Source organism: Ammospiza nelsoni, chromosome 12, assembly GCF_027579445.1.
Source record: "Ammospiza nelsoni isolate bAmmNel1 chromosome 12, bAmmNel1.pri, whole genome shotgun sequence".
Lineage (NCBI taxonomy): Eukaryota > Metazoa > Chordata > Aves > Passeriformes > Passerellidae > Ammospiza > Ammospiza nelsoni.
The window spans coordinates 12,718,580-12,740,693 of record NC_080644.1 but is presented as its reverse complement, the minus strand read 5'-3'; the positions used below and the strand labels follow the sequence as shown (position 1 = coordinate 12,740,693).

Genomic DNA, 22,114 nt, shown 5'->3' with positions numbered 1-22,114 from the left:
CACCAGCTCACATCCCAGGCAGCAGACAAAGAACTGAATGTTACAACTCACTTTATAAGTTTTTTGACCAATCACACAAAGCAAAAGCACATTGACAGTAGTTCTATCCAACCCCTATAAGCACAGGTACCTTTGGTTAAACAATGCTTGCTTATTTCAAATACAATACCTGCTTGTGAGCCTTAAAGCACAATGCACAGAACTCCATTATTAAGCTTCAAACTTCCTAATATCTTACTAGATAAACTTTTCTGTAGTTTAGGGAGTTATTCTAGACAAGTGTTAATATACAAACCATTGTTCTATTTGTCTTTGCTTTTCTACTTTTTAAATATTTTTTTCTGCTGACCTGTCTCATGGCTACTGCATAGCTCTAATCACAGTTCTGCTGCCTCTGAGGCCTGCCTTTTGCAGCTTTCCCAAAACCCTCTGCTTTTGTAGATTCCCACACCTCTCCACCCCAGCAGCACCTTTAGCAGCCTCAGGAGGGACCTGCCCCAGCCCTGCAGGGATGCCAGGGGGGATTGTGCTCTCTGTTAGTGCAAAGGGTGGGTGTCTGGCCCCCGCCTCCAGGATTTTGGGGCGAGATCCCTGCTTTAATGACCTTCAGGAGAGGAACAACTGCTCTGGAGGGCTGGGAAGTCACCCAGCCCCTGGGAGCCTGTAGACAGCCCCACAGCTCCTGGGCTCTGAGGGAGGGAGGAGGAGGAGGAGGAGGAGGAGCTGGAGGGGGTCTGGCCATGGGGAGGACCTGAGCTGAGGTCAGGGATGAACAAGGAGGGAGCCCTGGCTGGATGCTCCCCACCTTTGGGGGAGGATGTTGGGTTGCAGAAGCAGCTCCAGGGCTCAGAATTGGCCAGCCAGGGGTGTGAGGCACTGTCTTGGTTTGCAAAGACAGGAGTCTGCTAAGCAAGGCAGGAGCCTCCCCTGAAAGGGAGAATGTAAACCCTCCCCTCCCTCCAAATTGCTATAAATTTTAAATTAAGGGGCTCTCAGGTAAAAATATGAGAGCAGGAAATAACAGTTCTTTAATAGGGAAGGGAAAAAAAAGGATAAAATAAACAATGCAGTACACTAGAACAACACTGCCAGAGTCAGAATCCAACCTGACACCCTGTGGGTCAGGGTGTTGGCAGCAGTCCCATTGGAATTGTGGCTCAGCCCTCCTGCAGTGTCAGGGCTGGTTCTGCTGGAGCAGGGGTCCTGTAGAAAGGTGCAGTCTCTTCCTCTGAGGATCCAGTGGGAGAGGCAGCTGCTGTTCCTCTGGGGAATCCAGTGGAGAAGCTGTGCTGGTGTTCCAGAACCTCCAGATTATATCCGGATAGGAATGCTTGGCTCCTCCCTCTGGGCTCACATCTCCCAGTGGGATGCTGTAGTTCTTATCAGCCATGCAGGGACATTCAGTAGCTGTTATCAGCAGGTGTCTCCCCTGAGGGAGGAGTGATTGTGGTCACTCAAAGAGAGAGATAAGGCAAACTGCCCACTTGACAAAGGTAATCTGCCATACGGATGGTAATGGAATACATCTTGCATTGCAATCTTCAACAGGCACCTCCATCCAACCCCTCTCTGTTGTCACAGGTGCTCTCCCAGCACACTCCAGCTCCAGGAGATTTGGTGGAGCAGATTTTCCTGGTCCTTCAGCCCCTGGGTGCTGCAGGGGCTGGCAATGGCTCCTGAGCTGCTGGCTCTGAACCTGTGCAGCTCCCTATTTTTCTAATTCAGTTGTGAAAATACATGAACATGAAAATCCACCAAGACTCAAGACAAGCCCCCAAACCTCTGCTCACCCTCACTGTTTCCCCCACACCAGCCCCACTATCTAACAGGAGCTTTTTTTGTGTTTCTTGCAGCAACGTGGACACGGAGAAGTTGTGTGGTAAGTCAGGGATGTTCCTGCTTCCCCTTCCCAGGGTGTGTGTTGGGTTTGTGTGTGTCTGACCTGGGCTGGACTGGGTGGCTCCAAGGTCCCTGTGGCTGGATCCCAGCACAGAGGTGCTTTGCCCAAGGGGAGAGGTGTCTTGGTTTAAAAGGACAGGTGTCTGCTAAGGAAGGCAGGAGCCTCCCCTGAAATGGAAAATGCACTTTCCCTATGAATTATTATAATTTTGAAAGTATAATAATAATTTCAAAATTTTTATTATAATTTTAAAATCACAAGAAAGTGTATTCATTATATTTTAATATTATATTTTAATATTTTAATAATAATTAATTTCAATTAATTATATTGTTAAGAATTAATTATAATTAATTATTAAATTAATTATAATTAATTTACTAAAATAAAATAAATTAAATAAATTATAATTAATTATATAGACTTAATTATATAATTTAATTATAATTATATTTTAATATTTAAATATTTTTAATATTTCTATTTTAATTATTATAATTTTGAAATTAAGGGGCTCTCAGGAAAATATATGGGAGCAGGAATAACAGTTCTTTATTAGGGACAAAATAAAAATAAAATACAAATGCAGTAATATAAAAAAACTACTGCCAGAGTGATCACAGGCCCTGCCCCTGTGTGTCAGGGGGGTGTCCCAGCCCCATGCCATGGGGGCTCAGCCCTCCTGCAGTGCCAGCTGTGGCTCTGCTGCAGCAGGGATCCTGCACAAGGGGGGAGTTTTCCTCTGCAGCTCCAGGGCTGCTGCAGATGGGCCTGGGCTCCCTCTGGCCATGCAGGGCAGCAGAAAGCTGCTCCTCTGGCAATGCAGGGGGCAAAGGCTGCTGTGCTGTGCCAGGCTCAGATTGGATCCAGGTAGGAATGCTTGGCTCCTCCCCTGGGCGGGGCATCTCCCCATGGGATGCTGGGACACTCAGTGGCCATGGGACAGCAGAGATCTCCTGGAGGGAGGGTTGGTGTGGGAGAGATAAAGAAAAAACTGCCCCATGGACAGCAGAGATCTGCCCCACCTCTGACAGATGGGGATAGAGTACACACAGCCCTAAATCACATCTTACAACCCAGAACAATAGGGAAGGACTTTTCGTTTCAGTCCTAGTGGGAGAATGATTCTGGAAAGGGAAGTGAATTCCCTCCTTTGCAGCTCTGGGCTGAGTGTGGGGAGCAGGAGCAGGGGAGGCAGCGATGGAGGTGCTCAGGAGCCTGACCATGGTGTTCTGTTTCCTGCTGCAGATTATTTCTCAGCATACCTGGGGGAATACAGGAATGTTCTCTCTGCCCTGGAAACGCTCAACGCTGCGGTGCTGGCAGCCATGGACAAAACCAAGCTGGTAAGGATGGCACAGGGGAGGGCAGCAGGGTGGGAAACTGGATCTGTGGTGAGCTCAGCTGCTTCTTAGGGTGGAATTTGGGGTTTGGAGGTAGCAAACCCCTCAAATCAGGGATGTCTGTGCATGTGCAGTTCCACAGCCTGGAGGAGGGCAAGGGCAGCAGCCTGGTATCAGTGGATGGTGTTTGCTCCTACCTTTCCCAAAAGCATCTTCTGAGAAAGCTGCTCAGGCAAGACTCAATCCACACTCTCAGCACAGCTGGGTCAGCAAAAAGATGTGGAAAGGGTCTCTGTGTAGAGTTCCAATGAGGTTTGTTGTAGAATCACACTGAAGAAACCCAGGGACAAGGACAGGGCAAACAGTGAGTGTCCCTTTTTTAAGTATGGGGTCAAGAGCAATGGTTTGGGGGCACAGGGGCACTACAAAGGGCAGTGACCTGTGAGGAAAGGGCAGATTAACATTGCTGCAGGACACCATGGAAGAAGCCCCTTTCAGCTCACCCTAAGGTGAGAGGCACTCTCAAAGCCTGGGGTGAATTCTTCCAGGGCAACATCCAAGAAGTTTCCCTAATAGGCTCAAAGGTGTTCACAGAGAAGGGTAAATCCAAAACTTTTGTGCTGTGGAGACCTTATCTGTGTTCTGAGGACATCATCCATGCTCTGGGGATATCATCAATGCTCTGGGGACATCATCCCCTCCTTGCAGGGCTCTGGCAGAGCCTGTTCCAGCAGGTCCCTGCAGTGTCCTCCCCACAGACACTTTCAGGGAGCATCACTGGGAGCCTGTGTCGAGTTCTGAGCCAGAACAAAGTGTTTCCCCCCAGCAGTGAGGCTTCAGACTGCCCTGCAGGGCTGGTGGTGCTCAGGATGGAGCCCAGCTTGCAGCACTGAGTGCTGGTTGCAGAAGAGGGGCAGGAACAGCTGCAATTCCTGCTCTCCCAGCCTGGTGCAGGGCTCATTCCTGCCCCAGTGCTCACCCTGTGCTGATGGGAGCAGTTTGGAGGTGCTGATTAGGGCAGGCTCTGAGCCCCAGCTGTGCTGAGCAGCCTCAGGGTAAGGACGATGGGGAAAGGCAGCACTGGAGGGCCCTGCCCAGGGACCAGCAGCTCCTTCTGCACCTGAGCTGTGTCAGAGGGCTCAGCTGTGTGCTTGGGCAGCTGCTGACCATGGGAACAGCCTTTCTTTGATGCGGATGAGGGGCATCATCTGTGTGAATGCTCCTCTGAGCTCTTGGTCAGACAGAGAAGAAAAGGAGGACCAGTCCCACACTCACCAGAGTGGTATTTGTGCCTCTGTAGTGTCAGATCCTCTCTGGGCTTTCCTCTGGCCAAACCCAGCCTGAGTTTGTCCTCTGTGCCTGCAGTTACTGCAGTGCCTGATTGAGCCCTTTTCTGACCCAGAGATGGGGCAACTGAGAGGTGTTTTCAAACCTACGTGTAGAAATCTCATGCCAGGACAGGGAATCTCCTGAAAATGCATTTTCTCATTGGTTCAGATCCCTGGCCTCACTCACAGCTATTAAATACAAGTCCAGAGGGAGAGGAGGAATCCTCTCCAGAGAGCTGTGCTTTATTTCAGTTCCTTTCTGTTCTGTTTTTTGGGTGTTGAATGTGTATAGTTATGTATTTCTGCAAAGGGCAGCACAGTCACTCTCTGCTCCCCAGTATTGCTGTGAGGCATTCACTCCCTCCAAAGCTCCTGTGCCACTGCTGTTCCCTGGAAAACAGAAGCAGGTTTTTCCTGTTGAAGCAAATTTTGCTGGACCTGTTTTTCCACGTGTTTGGATGTGCCTGGAGCTGGGGCAGTGCAGAGTTCCCAGCACTGCTCCCACCCAGGAGGGGTCTGTGCTGATCAGGGGCTCTGACCCAGCCCTGCTGTGCGCAGTGCAGGAATTGATGCTCCTGGGGTCCCTTCCCTGCACTCCCTGCTCTGCTGGGCTCTGCTCTGGGCGGGAGCTGTGGGAGGGATGCCTGGAGGCTGCAGAGATGATAAATGCTGCATTCCTACCTGCTGGCACATGAGTGTGCTCCCACATTTGTATTTGCAGAGTTGGACTTGAGGTTGAGTTGTGATGGAATGAGTGGGCTGGGTTTTAGCCAGAGCTCTCAGCTCTGTGAGCCAGGGCAGAGAATTTTACACCTGCCCCTCAGAATTTTACACCACATTACACCTGCCCCTCAATTCTTCTGGTTCAAACACTGCTCTGAGCCCCTTTTGGCCAGAGAGAGCAGCGTTGTGGAAGAACCAGATGAGCTTTCACCCCAGGGAGCTGCTTGTGCACTGAGAAAAATGGAGTGTTGGAACCCTGGTCACTGAGAATTCCAGACTTTCTGTGCTGCCAGGCACTGACCCCCAAGAGAACACTGCATTTAACCTGAGGCCATAGAGAAAGCTTCCAAAATTAAATCGTATAATTAATATTATGAGTGTGTAATTTAAATAGAAGCGTGTAATATCACGTAGTAGAAAACTTATCATTTAAGGTTTTAGAATATAAATATAAAATATATAAATTATATATTAAAATATATATAATATAGAAAATATATATTTACAAAGCTTGTTTTAAAAACTTATTTTATACTATACTTCATACTTAAATATATATACTTATATATATACATTTAATATGTATATATAGTGTATATTCACTATATGTATATAGTGTATATTTACTATATATTTTATATACTATACATTTTTATATATACTATATACAATAGGTATAGTGTATATATAATATATAATATATATAATAATATACTATATTATTACATAGTATAAAAATATATTTTATATATAATATATAAATATTATGTAATACAGTTATATATTTTTATATAATATATAAAATAGATATATTATATATTAAAATATATATAATATATAAAATATATATTTAAAATTTATTTTAAAAACTTACTTTATACTATACTTCATACTTAAATATATATACTCATAAAAATACTTTTAAATATGTATATATAGTATATATACACTATATGTATATAGTGTATATTTACTATATATTTTTATATACTATATTTTTATATATACTATATGTATAGTATAGTATATATAAAAATATATACATATATATATTTTTATATAAAAATATATACATATATATACTATATGTATAGTATATTTTATATATAATATATAAAATATATATAGTATATATATTTTATATAATATATAAAATATATAGTATATATAATATATACTATATATATTTTAATATATACTTATATATATAAAATATTTACTTATATACTTTATACTTATGCTAACACTTTTAAAACTTATTTTTAGTTTCATTTCTCTCTCAACAATGTCTATCTTATTCTATCATATTTATAAGCTAACATTTCTTATCTCAATGTTTACATACAAATATGTACTATGTGAGCCTTCTGTCAGATTTTAAGATTTTTCTATAAATCCCACACTGCAGGAGCTCTGTGTGTGTATGAGCAGCAAACCCTCTCCTGGTTGTTTTTATGAATTTACAGGTCAGCAGGAGGAAACCAAACCATTAGGGGTTCCCATGCCTCCATCCTCCCTCACTAGGAACATGCTGAAGAAAATTTGCCTTGTCTAGAAAAGAGTTTTTGACATTCTGTCATTCCCACTTATTTGTAAAATATAACTTGGTAGCTGTGCTGTAGTGTGCTAATTACACCTTATTTTGTGGCTGAACTTCATGTTTGCAGTATAATTGTGTAGGGGTAGGAGGTGAACAGAGGAAATAGCTCAGAAAACAGCCTGATGTTTCTCACAGGGGGTCTGTGTGCTGAAATCTTTCCATTCTCCAGTGTGCAAACACTGCAAGCCCTCACATAAATACCTCTCCAAGGCAGGCAGCCTCATTGACCCTCTGACAGGAATTATGTGGCCACCCATTCTGTCCTGAGCTCAACTATCATCATAAAAAAATCAGTAAAACCCCTCAAAAGCAAAATTATAGCAGCTCTTGGCAACTTGGTGATTTTCAGCTGGGTAAACAGGGCTGAAATACCAGTGCAGGACCAAAATTCCTTTGTCTTGAGCTTGCTGAGTTATTTCCTTTTCCATGAGCACAAAATGCTGTGCTTGGTGAGTTTATTGATAAGAGGGTTTGACCTCTGTGCAGCATCTGATGAGAGGATTTTGGGTTTTTGCCCCAAAATGAGGAGTGCAATGGGGACTGGATTTTAAGTTCTTTCTCTCCCTGGCACGAATTTTCCCAAATTGCTGCAGAAATGTGGAGCAGCATTTTGAGCTCTCCCGGGGATGGCTATTTCCAGAACGTTCCCCTGGGTGTGCTGTGTTTGATGAGGCAGCTGGCACTGCCATGTCCCCATGGGACCCTGTGCAGCCACGTCCCCTCCTGGCACAGCCTGCCCTGGGCTGCCAGGGGGGTTTAGGGATGCCACCCCACACTGCTGCCTGTGCCTGTGTGTTTGGGGTTGTTAGGAAATTCATCCACAAACACCAGAGGTTTATGTCCAAAAAGGAGACACAGGAGTCCTTTTACTTTATTCCAATAAAGGGAGAGGCCATGGGGCATTCCCCTGGCGTGTCTCTAATTTTTGGAGGACTCAGCCTCCTTTTTGTCCCAACTTCCCAGCCACATTTCCCCTCTCTCTTTCCCCACTGGCTGAGGTACTTGGGAGTTACAGACTGAAACACCTGATACTGAAGATTTCCCTCTCATATGTAACCCTCCTTTTTGATTTTCAATTCTTATGGTATTTAGGGGTTTTTCTTTCCCGTTGTTTCTTTCATCTTTCCATATCCAGTTTCATTTATCAGCAAACCTACAGTTTATTTGTAAAAGCAAATATCTTTTTCCATTCATCAATCAGTGCAATCCTTCCCATTGTTTCTTTCATTGTTTATCTACCAGCAGACCCACAGCTTGTTTGGAAAGACAAATCCACTGTTCCTCTCAGGGTGTAGGGGCTGCCCTGGGTGAGCTGTGGGGCTCAGGGCAGGTGGGATGTGGTGTTGGTGAGAGCAGCTCTGTCCCTGCCATAAAACTCCATCCATGGGGGATGTGGGGCTTGGGGCATTCAGATGGGAGCTGAGAGGATGAGGAGTGCTGGGAGGAAGGGTTGGTGCCAGATTATGCTCTTTTCTGACCCAGAGATGGGGCATCTGGGAGGTGTTTTAAAAACTTATATTCTATTTTTAACAATACAATAACAATATTCTACTTTAACAATACAATTTTGTACTGAGTTTCAGTACAAAAAAAATCCATAATTAAATGTTACTCCCCATCATCCTATATACAGAAACCCAGGTTTGTAGTACAATTAATTATACTACCTCAGTACCCCCTAAAAATAAAATTAGTAAACTAAATATATTCCCACAGGAAGGTGAGTGATGTGACTGGGGAGAAGCCTCCAAGCCCCAGGGCAGGAGAAGTGTTTGTGTGCCCAGGGCTGGAAGGACACCTCAGGGAAGGGAGCACACCTCATTTGCCTGATGCTGGGGGAAGGGCCCTGGGTGGTGCCAGAGGGATGACAGGGCTTGGATTTAGATTTTGGGCACTGAAACTGATGCCCTGTGAAGGCTGACCTAGAACAGAGGCTGGACAGAGCTAAAGAATAAAGCAGGGATTTATTCAAAGGATCTCCTCCATGGATCCACCTTGGGCAGCACAAGAGCCCATCCAGGGCTGCACCCAAGATGAACCAAAATGGCCCCAAAATGCACGGACGGGCACGGGGTCTGTCACTGTGATCAGTTCTGCTCCATTTGCATCTTGCAGTTCATTGTCCCATTCCAGCTTTAGCCCCTGCAGTCCCACCCTGCTTGTTTTTCTCTCTCCAGCCCACGGTGTTTGTGCTCCTGGGCTGAGATTTGGATCATTTGTCCTTGGTGCCCAGCTGGAGCAGGAATTGTTTTGTTTCCCTGCTCTGTGCACAGAGCTCACCATCCCATAATATGAAGCTCAGACCCACACACTAAAGCAGCACAGAATATGAAAAATAGAAAAGCTAAAACCTGATGCATCAGAACTGACTGTGCAGGGCTGTGTGTTGGGTGAATGATGTTCCTGCTGTGCCCCCTGGCACTCTCTCTCTCAAGGTGTGTCCTGGGGATGTTGGAGTGTCTTTGTTCACCTTCAAGCAGGGAGTGGTCCAGGCTGGCAGGAGGTGGGCAGGCACAGAGGGGCAGTGCTGCCAGGGCTTTCAGTGCCTGCACACCCTGGGAGGAGGAGGAGAAGGGTGGGCAGGGATCCCCAGCCCTGAGATCTCCATTTCTGGGGCTGTGGGTACAGAAGGCTTTGTGGGAGCACATGGGATGCTTGGCTGGGAGATGCAGAGCTGGAGCTCAGTTTGCTGTGGCTGCATCTTGTCATTGTGGCTGCCATCCTGTCTCTGAGGCAGGAAAATTAGATTGATTTTCCAGCAGGGATGAAACCCCCATCCCCCTGGCCCCTGGTGCTGGGGGGAGCTGTGACCATCCTTTGCTGGCTCCAGCCCAGAGCTTGGGGGATGAGCATCCATCCTGTCCACTCTCTCCAATTTCCTTCCCTTCCTTTCCCATCGAGCCACAGCTGTGCCCAGTCAGACACAGCTCCTGGACTGGCACAGAGCAACCAGAGAGCCATGAGGGGCTCAGGACCCTCCCCACTGCTCCCTTTCTTTGGCACCAGCAGTGGAAGGGTTACAATGAAATCCATCTGTGCAGAGCTTCTGGAATTCCAGATCCTCAGCGTGCTGGAGAGAAACTCAGCAGGAATTGGAAATATTTGACCCCAGTGATGGGGTGGCATTGCTGGACATGATTTTGGACATGGTTCATGGATCTGGGGGGGTGAGGGCAGCTCTGGGTGCTGCAGCCTTAGGGGTCACACGAGGATACCCAGGGAGGGCAGGGATGCTGCTCCAGCCTTGTCTTGTCCAGGAAAGGGGTGAATTTCTCCTGGTGGATGCTCCTGGGGAGCAGCCAGCCCTCCTGCATCATGTGCAGGCTCCTTCCTCGCCCTCCCACTGCTGCTCCTGTCTTTCTCAGAGCTCACGGTGACTCCTGTGGTTTCTGTGTCCCTTGGGGAGCTGGCACGGGGCTGGCCATGGGGACAGCAGTGTGCTGTGACAGCTGGGCTGTGCTCCCCAGCTGTTCCTTCACCACCTCTGATCCCTTTCAGATCATCTGCCCAGCTGAGTGAGTTCAGGCAGGCAGTGCCAGGTGAGGAAATGCCTGCTCAGGGAGCTGAGTTGGCTCCCTGCAGCACTAAACAACCTTTAGACCAAAATTAAAGGAGTGAAAGCTGCTTTTAGCTCATCTTCCTCAGCCAGTGCTGACCTGTTCCAGTGCCAGGTGGGAAATCACCTCCTGCAAGGAGTGGCTGCAGTGCAGGTGCTCTGGGGACCTTGCCCTGCTCAGCTCCTTCCTCCCACACCTGTGGCTCCCCTTGGGGGTCCTGCAGCTGGAGAAATTCCCTTCCTCATCCTGGCAGCTGCATTTCCAGTTGGGAAATGCAGCCTGGAGCATTAGGATTGCCTAAATGTACCCAGAGGAGGCAGTCAGCATGGCCTGCATCTCCAGCATGAGCCCTAATTGTTTTCCAGCCTGAGAGGAGACACCTTTGTTAGACAGGAAACAACCTGGAGTGTCAATGAAAGCACTTTGCTTCTTTTGGGGCACTTTATTGACTTTGCAGCCCTGCAGCAGCACAGGAGCCACTCAAGCACTGCTGCAGCTGCCCCTGGGGCAGGGCAGTGTTTCAGTGCCACAGGGGATGGCTGCCACCTCCCTACTGGAATTTTGTGTGCACATACTGGGCCCCGTGCTCCTGGTACTCTCCCTTTGTCATCCAGGTGTGCTGGAAGGAGGTGAGCGAGGCTGCCATGGAGCCCCCAGCCCAGGCTGCCGTGGCCCTCTTGGGGCTGGCCAGCACCTCGATGTGCACTCCTGCTCCTCGGAACAGCAGGTTCAGCTCCAAGCACATCCTCTCAGGAAAGCCAGGGAACATGGAGGAGCCCCCTGAGAGCACGATGTTGCCCAGCACATGTCTCCTGGCCTGCTGGGGCACGGTGTGCAGGCTCTGCCAGGCCAGCTGGTGCAGGCCGGGGCAGCTGAGCTGCAGCAGCTCGGGCCGGAACAGCGGCTCGGGGCAGCAGAAGCGCTCCTTGCCCAGGGTGATCCAGCGCCCGTCAGGGGTCTGGAATCTGGCTGGATGATGGGATCCCTCCTCCTGGAGGTCTCCCTCATAGTCCAGGGACACGTAGCAGCACTGCTCCTTCAGCTGGGTCAGCACCTTCTTTGTCAGGGCCTGCAGCCCCAAGGGCTCCGTGTGGCTCTGCTGCAGCAGCAGCTGGTGCAGGTACCTGGACAGGTGATCCCCGGCCACCCCCAGGCTGCGGGTGCCCTTCCTCAGGGTCTGGCCCCCCCAGACAGAGGTGACATGGGACACGGCCGCCCCGGCCTCCACAGCCAGCCCCGTGACCCTGCCGTGGGCACAGAGCGACAGGAACCCGGTGTTGGCCAGGTGCAGCGCGGGCACCCCCAGGCCCTCGAACAGCACCTCGGCCGCCTTCACCCTGTCGGTGCCAGGGCAGGACGGGGACTCTGCCAGCAGCACCGGGTGCTCCTCTGGGGACACCTTGAGGCAGCAGCAGATCAGGTGGTCCCACAGGGTTCTCATGCTGTGCCAGTCCTCAACCAGGCCGTACCTGAGCGGGCAGCGCCGTGGGGCCGGGGTCGAGCAGCACGGGCTCTCCGTGCCAGGGCGGGGCTGCCAGGGGTCCCAGGGGGTGCCCAGGCTGCAGGGCAGCAGCGTCCTCAGCACGCACTGGGGCTGCTCCTGGCCTGCGAAGCCGCCCCGCGTGAAGCGGCTGCCGCTGTCGATGACCACCGCGGGCTTCAGCATGGCTGGGGCTCCTGAGGGATAACAGGCATGGAGGAACAGCCTGCAGTGGGAGAGGAGGGGTCTGGTGAGGGCAAAGCAGGCTCAGGTGCCTGCGCTGCCCCACTGGAGGACAGCAGTGTCTGCTCTGGAAGTGGCTGGGTTTGTCCCTCCTGTTCCCTGTCTCACTGAGCATCCCTCCTTGTCTCTATCCCCTGAGGTTCTGTGACAGTGCAAGGACAGAAGTTCAGGTGGTTTTAAGGAAGCAAGGGAACACTGGACAGGAAAATTAAGTGTGTGGACCAAATCCTGGGCTGTATCTGAAGGAGAGGTGCCAGAAGGTCAAAGGAGGTGACTCTGCTCATCTGCTCTGCTCTTGTGAGACCCCATTTGAAATATTGTGCACAGCTCTGGTGTCTCCACCAGAAGGACATGGAACTGTTGGAGCAATTCCAGAGGAGACCACAGAGTTTCTGAGGGTACTGAAACACCTCCCCTCTGGAGACAGGCTGAGAGAACTGGGATGGGGCTCTTGAGGCTGGAGAAGAGGAGGTTGTGTGGAGACCTCCCAGCACCTGCCAGGGTGTGAAGGGGCTACAGGGAAGCAGCAGAGGACTCTGTCAGGAGCTGTGGTGACAGCACAAGGGGAATGGCATCAAACTGAAAGAGGGAAAATTTAGGTTGGATATTAAATGCATGAAGTTCTTTGAGGGTGAGGGTGGGCAGACCCTGGGACAGATTTCCCAGAGCAGCTGTGGCTGCCCCTGGATCCCTGGAAGTGCCCAAGGCCAGGTTGGACAGGGCTTGGAGCCATCTGGGACAGTGGAAAGTGTCCCTGCCATGGCAGGGGACATTGGATCTGGATGATCTCTGAGGTCCATTCCAATCCCTTAACATCCTCTGATTCCATAAATGGTGCTGCCAGCAGAGCCCATAGCACACAGAGAGGAGCTGAGAGGAGCTGTGATCCCAGCTGGCAGAGAAGGGCAGGAGTTTGGGGTGCCTCTGTGTGTGTCCAGGCCCTTCCCTGGCTCTCTGTGCCTCCCAGACCTGCCCCTGTGGCATGGTGTGCCTCTTGACCTGTTCTTTGGGCACTCTCCGGGCCAGGTGACCCTTTACAGGACAGAGTCTCCAGCTATGTTAGGGAAGGTGTAGGTTGGATATTAGGAAGAAGTTTTTCACCAAAAGAATAATAAAGTACTGGAGTGCTCTTCCCATTCAAGTATGCACCCCAGGGAGGTGGTGGAATCACCATCTCTGGGTGTGTTTAAAAAAAGACTGCACATGGCACTTGGGGCTATAGTCTGGTTGAGGTGTTAGGGCAGAGGTTGGACTCGATGGTCTTAGAGGTCTCTTCCAACCTCATTATTCTGTGATCTGTGAGTCTGTGATTCTGTGATTTGTTCTCCCCATAGCTTCTCACATGCCCCTCTGGTTGCACTTTTACACCACCCATCAGGAATTCATCAGGGAGTGTCTCATGGGAGCAGCCAGGCTGGCACTGTTTCCCTGGGCATAGAGGGCACAAAGCCAGCCCTGCCAGTGGTGAAAGGGTCCCTGGAGGAGCTGCCAGCACCCAGGGGCCACCACAGGCTCCCAGCCTGTCCCCAAGCCCTGCAGTGTGTGAGCAGGGGCACAGGGGATGCTGTGCCAGCCTGGGGCCCTCCCTGGGGCTGGGGCTGTCCCTGAGGGTGACCCTGACCTTGTGGCTGGTGTCCATGTGCCCTCCTGGAGCTGGCAGGGCTGGCCTGTGGTGCTGGGCAGGGGTGCCCATGGAACCACGGCTGCATGCCCTGCTGTGATCTCACAGCAATGCACCCCGAGGGTTCTCCTGCCCCACAGCCTCACTTCTACCCCCAAGTGTCACTTGTTGTGATAATTAAAATTTGATCAAAACCCACCCTGTTGCAGACATCTTTTCATTAAAAATCTTTCCTTAAGATTTTTTCCTCCTGAGAAGCTGAGAGGCCTCAGGAACAAAATGTAAACATTGATTATCTGCTGCTGTGGAATGCAACAGGTGCATCTGTGATTGGTCTCATGTGGTTGTTTCTAATTAATGGCCAATCACTGTCAGCTGGCTCAGACAGACTGAGGCAGATGCCTTTGTTATCATTTTTGTTTTTCTAGTCTTAGCTTAGCTAGCCTTCTGAGATGAAACCTTTTCTTCTGTTCTTTTTAGTATAGTTTTAATGTAATGTATATCATAAAATAATAAATCAGCCTTCTGAACAAGGAGTCAGATCCTCATCTCTTCCCTCACCTGAAAACCCCTGTGAGCACTGTAACACCACCCCATTTTGTTTGTTTAAGGGACAGCCCCTTCCAGGTGTGGCCCTGCACAGGGTCAGGTCTGACAGGTGCTGTCCCCTCTGCCCAGAGGTACGAGACAGCCTCCAAGATGGAGCAGTTCCTGACGCGGTTCCTGCTGCGGGAAACCATGCACCAGCTGCAGTCCCTGCAGGCGTCCCTCGAGTGTGCTGTGGACACCGTGGAGGAGCAGGCGGGGCGGGAGAGGTACAGGGGTGGGGTGGGATGGGGTGGGAGAGGTGGGACAGGGTGGGACGGGAAAGGTACCGAGATTGGATGGGAGAAGTACCAGGATGGGGCAGGAGAGGTACTGGGGTGGGACACAAGAGGTATCAGGGTGGGAGAGGTACTGAGGTAGGATGGGAGAGGTACTGGGCTGGGACAGGACAGGTACTGGGACAGGAGAGGTACGGGATGGGATGGGATGGGATGGGATGGGATGGGATGGGATGGGATGGGATGGGATGGGATGGGATGGGATGGGATGGGATGGGATAGGATGGGAGAGGTACTGGGGTGGGATGGGAGAGGTGGAACAGGGTGGGACGGGAAAGGTACCAAGGTTGGACAGGAGAAGTACCAGGATGGGACACAAGAGGTACTGGGCTGGGACAGGACAGGTACTGGGACAGGAAAGGTACTGGGATGGAATGGGAGAGGAGAGGTACCGGGGTGGGACAGCAGAGATGGGACAGGGTGGGGTGGGAGAGGTACTGGAATTGGACACGAGAGAACAGGGTGGGACAGGAGAGGTGGGAATGGGTGGAACATGAGAGGTACCAGGTGGGACACAAGAGGTACTGGGTAGAACATGTCCAGCCCCTGTCTCCAGCCCTGCTCCTCACAGCTAGCAGCCCTTTCCCAGCCCAGTGCCGAGCTGACACCTCCAGGAATGGCTTCAACCCCTCCTTTTGCATTTTTTTTTTTGTTTAATTCCAGAAAAGAGATCAAGAACTTGCAGACTTCGGTTGGCCTGAGGTCAGGGAGGCGCTGTGGGCGCAGGGGACAGAAGAACGTCTGTCTGTCCCCAGCAGACCCCTACTCTGGGATGCTGACAACAGGTACCTGCTGTTCCTCAGTTCTTTGTGTCCTGCTGGAGCCTGGAGGGGCTGTGGGACCAGCACAGAATCACAGTAAGGTGGGAAAAGACCTCCAAGATTGAATTCAACCGTTCCCCCAGCTCTGCCAAGTCCACCTGTAACCTGTGTCCCCAAATGCCACATCTCCAGCAGCACTGGGCAGTGAGGGCTCCTCCAGGATGGAGCCTGGAGCATCTCACCCAGGTGCCAGCTGGAGCTTCTTGGGGATGTTGTGTCTCTTGGACCGTAGGAAAAAAATTAAGTTTTTTGGATTAAATCCGAGGTTTAGAAGATTTTGTGGGGTTTGGGTCTTGAGCAAGCTTTGGCCATGACAAAGCTGAGCTTTTTTTGGGTGACACCTCTGTGCCCTTTGCCCTGCAGGTGTTTGTGTTGAGGACAACAGCCAGTGGATGGCTCAGATCAACAGGCTCCAGCAGCTCATCGAGAAGCTGGAGTGCAAGGTGTGTGTGTGCCCAGGGGGTGCTGGGGCTGCCCCGCACCTGGGCACGGCCACAGCAGTGCTGGGACCCCCCTCCCATCAGTGCCAGCACCCCCTGTTCAGCCCTGGCATTGGCACAGAGCTGCCCCAGCCCTGCATGCCCTTCCCCCAGCTCTGCTGACCCTGTCCTGCCTTCCCCGGGGGGCTGAGGAGTCCCCCAGGCCCCAGTGACCCCACAGGTGAGCAGGGCACAGCCCTGCCCTGCCCAGGTGCCACAGGGAGTGTCCCTGGGGCGGTCCCCAGCTGTCCCTGGGCTGGTGCCACTCCTGCTGCAGAGCTCTCCTGGTAACTCTGGCTTATCCCAGATGAACTCTGGTTCATCCCAGTAACACTGGCTTTTCCTGGTAACTCTGGTTTATCCCAGTAACTCAGGTTTATCCCAGTAACTCTGGTTTATCCCAGTAACGCTGTTTTTTCCTGGTAAATCTTGTTTTTCCCTGGTGCTTACGCAGAGCCCCCGCCTGGAGCCGCTGAAGGAGGAAGCCATGTGCAAGGGACAGGATGCAGTAAGTCCTTGTCCCTGTCCTGTCCCTGTCCCCATCCCTGTCCCTGTCATTTCCCTGTCCCTGTCATTTCCCTCTCCCCATTCCTTTCCCTGTCTCTACCCCTGTCCCTTTCCGTGTCCTGGTCCCTGTTCCCATCCCCATCCCTGTCCCCATCCCTGTCCCTGTCCCTCTGTCCCTATCCCTGTCCCTGTCCCCATCCCTGTCCCTGTCCCCATCCCTGTCCCTGCCCCTGTCATTTCCCTGTCCCCATCCCTGTCCCTGTCCCTGTCCCCATCCCTGTCCCTGTCCCTCTGTCCCTATCCCTGTCCCTGTCCCCATCCTCATCCCTGTCCCCATCCCTGTCCCTGTCCCATCCCTGTCCCTGCCCCTGTCATTTCCCTGTCCCCATCCCCTGTCCCTGTCCCCATCCCTGTCCCTGGTGTGCGGTGCCCCCTGTCCCACGCTGCCCATCCTACAGCCCTGCCGTGCCCCGCTGATGGTGCAGCCTGGGGACAAGTGCAGCTCCCTCGTGTCCCTGCCAGCCCCGAGGGTGGCACCCTCTGCCTGTGAGTGCCCACAGAGCCAGGGGAGGGGTCCCCAAGGGGAGGGGTCCCCGAGCCCCTTTCTGGGGGGATCTGCAGCAGGACCCCCCCAGGGGGATGGAGCATCTCCTGTCCAGGTGGGCAGCACCCCTCGGTGTCCCCGCTGTCCCCAGCGCTGCGGTGGCACCGGAGGGGAGCAGGGGGCGGGAGGGGACAGCCCCTGACCCTGTGCTGTCCCTGGCAGCACATCCTGGTGGCCAAGAGGCAGATCTCGGTGGCCACGAGCAGCATCGAGCAGTTCCGGAGGGCGGTGCGCTCCTACACCGAGGGCACGGCCGGCCACAGCAGCTGCCTGCAGTGAGTGCTGTGTGTGCTTTATGGGCGTTTTTGGGGTGTTTTGGGGGTGCTTTGGGGGTGTTTTTGGGGTGTTTTGGGGGTTCCCCCCCAGAATTGGTGGCGGGGAACAGGGTGGGACAGCAGAGGTACTGGGGTGGGAGAGGTACTAAGGTAGGATGGGAGAGGTACTGGGCTGGGACAGGACAGGTACTGGGACAGGAAAGGTACTGGGATGGGATGGGAGAGGAGAGGTACCGGGGTGGGACAGCAGAGATGGGACAGGGTGGGGCAGGAGAGGTACTGGGTAGGATGGGAGAAGTACCAGGATTGGACACGAAAGGACTGGGGTGGGACAGGAGAGGTGGGAATGGGTGGAACACAAGAGGTACCAGGTGGGATGTGCCCACCCCTGTCCCCAGCCCTGCTCCTCACAGCCAGGGTTTTAGGGGGACACAGGGGTGTGTGGGGGGTGTTTTGTGTGCGAGGCTGGGCTGGGAGCTGGCAGGCAGCGTGCCCCCAGTGCCATCCCATCCGCTGCAGGTTCCCAGTAAGAACCAGTGCCTGGGGAGGAGTGGGGGGTTTGTGCCAGCAGGAGTGGCTGTGGAGCGTTCCTGTGAGTGAATACAGCACCAAAGGACTCAGCAGCAGTGGAAGGTCCAGGGCAGGGCTCCTGCAGAGCTCTGGTGGATGCAGAGCCTGGGGGAGCTGCCACAAGCACCTGAAGCTGCCCTGGGGAGGCCAAGGCTGCCCCAGAGCCCTGCAGGGCCATGGCAGTGCCAGGCTGGCCCTGCTGGCACAGCTGCTCCCTCCCTGTGCCACGGGCACTCCAGGCTGCCTCCAGCAGGGAACGTTCCTGCTGCTCCCGTTTCGAGTGTCCTTCCTCAGCTCTTCACTGTCAACAGCACAAATTCACATTTTCAGTGACACGTGTGGTGGAGAGAATGGGAGGGGTTTTGTTTGGAATTGATGGGTTTTATCTCATCAGGGTTATTTGTGGAGGCAGCAGGGTGGTGGTGTGTGGGCTGTGAGCACAAAGCTGAGCCTGGGGACACTCTGTGGGGCTGGGTCCCTGCAGGGCATCACAGAGCCCCGTGTGGAGCAGGGCACAGAGCCCCAGAGCTGCTGGGTGACATTCTGGGCTGTCCCCCAGGGCCTGGCCCCCTCAGCAGCTGCAGGAAGGCTTGGCCTCAGCTGGGATTGCTGCTGCTGCTGCCCAGCACAGCTGCTTCACCTGGCACAGCTGCACCCCAGCACTGCAGGGCTCTGGGGCAATTTCTTACTGTGTTTTATTATTTCTTACTCCTCCCCAGCACCAGCCCCAGCCTCTCCTGGGCACCAGGGAATGGGGAATTATCATTCTGGGGACAGAGAGCTGGGGGTCTGGGCTGGGGGCTCAGCTCCTGCCCCCCTGCCTCAGTTCCCCCCGTGTGAAGGGTGACACCAACCTGCTTCAAGGGGCTGGAAGGATGAGATGTGGTAGTGCTGGGGAGGAGAAAGAAATAATAAAACACAGTAAGAAATAATAAAATAGAGTAAGAAATAATAAAATACAGAAGCTGCTGGTTCCTGGGCAGCAGCAAAGAGCAGTGTGAGTGCTGTACAGCTCCTCTGCCACCTGGACACAGGAGCCGTGGAGCAGGAATTGGGTTTGGGATCATCTGGAGATGTGAATGCACCCAAAATGTGCTTTGGGAGCTTTGTGGGGAGAGTGATGGGCACAGCAGTGCCCTGCTGTGCCAGGGCCATGCCAGGGCCGTGCCAGCCTGCCCAGGGCTCAGGGTCCCTCTGTCCCCACAGTGTCTCTGCCTGCAAGCTGACTGACGAGCCCTGCTTCATCCTGTATGAGTTCTGGCAGGACGTGACCTCGTGGAGAAGGTGGGGCAGTGCCCATGTGAGGGGCTGGGGGCTCACAGGGGGTGCCCCCTGCTCCCTTCCCGTGCCCAGCCCATCCCCCTGCCCTGCCCTGTGTGCCCTGGGCAGCTGCAGCTCACAGGGGGGGAGCACCCCCATAAAGGGTTTGGGGAGCAGGGGCTGGGGGTGCAGAAGCTGCTCTGTGTGGGCACAGGGCCTGGCACCACATCCCCCTGAACCCACACCCTGTTTTCCAGCCATTTGCAGTCCAGCTGCAGCAAGACCTTCCAGCAGTCCATCCTCGGCCTGCTGGAGTCCCCAGAGCTGCTGACCACCATGCTGTTCCCAGGTGAGGCTGCCCCAGCCCTGCTCTGGTGCTGCACAGGGCAGGAGCAGGCACTGGGGCTCCCTTCAGGGCACAAAATCCCTTTGGAGTGACCTAAATGAGATTTTTCAAGCCTCAGGGTGAGACCTGTTGTCCCCAGCAGGTTTGGCTGTGTGAGCTGGGCTCTGTCCCCTGCCCAAGGTGGGGACAGCCAGGAGCAGGGACACTGCCCAGGCAGCAGATAAGCTGAGTCCTGGCCCAGATACACCTGGAGCCTCATTTTGTGTTTCCCCTGAGGCTGAACCTGCTCTGCAAAGTGCTGCTGCTCCCAGCTCAGTGCCAGGGGCTCCAGCCCAGCTGGGGCAGGGGCAGGCCAGCACAGGGAATGTGCCATTGCCAGGGTACCCATGGAAGTGGCACCAGCTGTGGGGACTGGGAACCAAATTCAGCCCCAGTTTGCTTTCAGGGATCACTGCAGGGTCTTGGAAAATATTTGTCCATAAAACATGGATTAAATTGGACTGAAGAACCCTGCTGCTCCTGAGTTGCCAGTGCCACTGACCACATTCCCAGTGCCACTGACCCCATTCCCAGTGCCACTGACCCCACTCCCAGTACCACTGACCCCATTCCCAGTGCTCTCCTGCAGAATTGCCACAGTTCTAGGGGTTCCCCCCTCTCCAGGCTCCCTGCCCAGGGTGGGGTGGGTGCTTTAGGGCCCTGCAGGGTCAGGTCCCCCATCTCTGCCACCCCAAATCCCCACTCCCAGTCTCACACTGCCCTCAGCTCCCTGCTTTCCCTCTCTTCCCAGCCTCCTGGTGGATCATGAACAACAACTGACCCGGGCCAGCGTCTCCAGGACCCCATCAGCATGCGGGAGGACGTGGGCACAGCCTCTGTCACCTGTCACCTCCCTGTCCCTCCATTCCCTCCTGTGGCCAGCGGGGGCTGCCTGCCCTCGGCCCTGCCGGTGTTTTGCTCCTTTGCTCTTTTCATGTTAATTTATTTATTTCTCCTGCTCCCAAGCCGGTGTCTGAGCTGCCTGGGGGGCTCTGGGTGGGGTGGCAGCCCAGGAGCATCCCAGGAGCCTTCAGTCCTTATTGCACTCAGCTCCTCTTCCTCCTGGCTCTGAGCTGCCCAGGGATGGGCAGGGGACACAGCACTGGCCAGCTGTGACACCCAGCCCAGGGAGCCAGGTGGCCTGATATGGATTGTCAAGAGTGTTTTATAGGGGAAAAATATTTCCTGCAGTGCTCCTGGCAGGGTGTACCTGCTGATGGCCTGCCACGCTGGCAGCACGTGGCTCTGAGGCTGGCACTGTGCCCCAGCAGCTGTGCCCATGGCTGGACCTGTCCCCAGCACTGCCAGGGAGGGACAGAGGGGCTCCAGTCCCTGCTCAGCTCCCAAAACCCAGCCCTGGCACCGGGCAGTGGTGCCAGGAGTGGAGCTGAGGCAGTGGGAAGGGGTCTGGGGTGAGGGGAATGAGTGAGGGAGGAGGGCTGGGGCAGATCCCACCTGCTCCAGGGGGCACTGGGGCTTTCTTTGCAGCAGCAGAGCCTCTGCTGAGCTGGGGGAAAATGCATTGTGACAGCCTCCACAGTGGGATGGCACAGGGGACAGGAGGGACACCAGCTGTGGGAATCCATAAAATCAGAGGGTTTGGGGAAAGCTGCAAAAGGCACAGCAGATCTGTGATTAGAGCTAAGCAGCCCCATGAGATTGGTCAGATTCCCACAACCAGCCACCCCCCTGGCCTGGAGAACATCATCCTTGTGCATCCAGTGTGGCCCCAGGGGTGCCTGCACCCCCAACCCTCACTCACCTGGGACCTGCTACCACCCCAAAGCTCTTCTCCACTCCGTGTGGGTGCTGCTCCAGCAGAACCATCAGTCTGAATGTTTTTGCCCCAGTCCCTGGCTGCAGGCAGGAGAAGCTGTGCCTGAAGGGGCAGGGGGTGCAGCTCCTCCTGGGGACCCCAATCACACTGTGCTGGGTGGGTGTGACCCAGGGGTGACAGCACAGCAGGGCTCACTGGGTTTTAGGGTGCTTGTTTTGCTCCAGAAGGAGCTGCCTGTGTTGGGGTGCAGGGGCTGACCTGGCTGGTGGCAGCAGGAACCTGCAGGGATCAGGGAAGCTCCTGCTTGGAGGGACAGCCCAGCCCAGGGCAGGCTCAAACCCAAACCCAAATCCCCTCCCAGGGATGGGGGGCAGAGCCTGGCCCTGTCCCCATCCCCAAGCACCCCAGTGTTTGTCTGATTATCAATTCTTGCTGCTTCCCTGGCCAAAGCCTGGATTTGCTCAGACCAGGGGACAGCAGAAGTGGCTCAGCCCTGGGCAGGGACAGCTGCAGGGCCACATTCCTGCCCCTGGGAATGACAAACAAAAGGATGCAGGGATGTGCTGGAGCCACAGCAGCACCATCAGGAAGGGACAGGCTGTGCCAGGGCACTGCCAGGGTGGGTCAGAGAGGGGCAGCCACAGGGGCAGCCCTGCAGCAGGCTCTGTTTGGGATTCCTGAGCTGCCTCCCCAGCCCCATGTAGGGTTCACCCCTCAGTTTTGGGTTTTTCACTACTGGATTAATGTTTGCAGCAGC

General features: G+C 53.3%; 2 protein-coding genes across 2 annotated transcripts in view; one reads left to right on the top strand and one right to left on the bottom strand.

Moving 5' to 3' along the window:
- NECAB3 (N-terminal EF-hand calcium binding protein 3) overlaps positions 1-20,533 on the top strand; it is a 34,101-nt gene extending 13,568 nt beyond the window's left edge. The window contains exons 4-13 of the mRNA XM_059480932.1: positions 1,854-1,879; positions 3,149-3,246; positions 14,474-14,610; positions 15,343-15,464; positions 15,864-15,943; positions 16,434-16,487; positions 17,253-17,365; positions 19,142-19,219; positions 19,453-19,544; positions 20,332-20,533. Of these exons, the coding sequence (XP_059336915.1) occupies positions 1,854-1,879; positions 3,149-3,246; positions 14,474-14,610; positions 15,343-15,464; positions 15,864-15,943; positions 16,434-16,487; positions 17,253-17,365; positions 19,142-19,219; positions 19,453-19,544; positions 20,332-20,360 (829 nt within the window). The 3' untranslated portion in view covers positions 20,361-20,533. The remainder of the gene's footprint in view (positions 1-1,853; positions 1,880-3,148; positions 3,247-14,473; positions 14,611-15,342; positions 15,465-15,863; positions 15,944-16,433; positions 16,488-17,252; positions 17,366-19,141; positions 19,220-19,452; positions 19,545-20,331) is intronic.
- On the bottom strand, positions 11,002-12,117 carry ACTL10 (actin like 10). The gene has a single exon (XM_059480513.1). It carries the CDS (start codon positions 12,115-12,117, stop codon positions 11,002-11,004), a length of 1,116 nt encoding a protein of 371 aa, XP_059336496.1.
- Positions 20,534-22,114: the final 1,581 nt, after the last annotated feature.

Bases quoted from the DNA above. Each gene is read 5' to 3' on its own strand.
- ACTL10 (XM_059480513.1), bottom strand. From the start codon at position 12,117: ATGCTGAAGCCCGCGGTGGTCATCGACAGCGGCAGCCGCTTCACGCGG.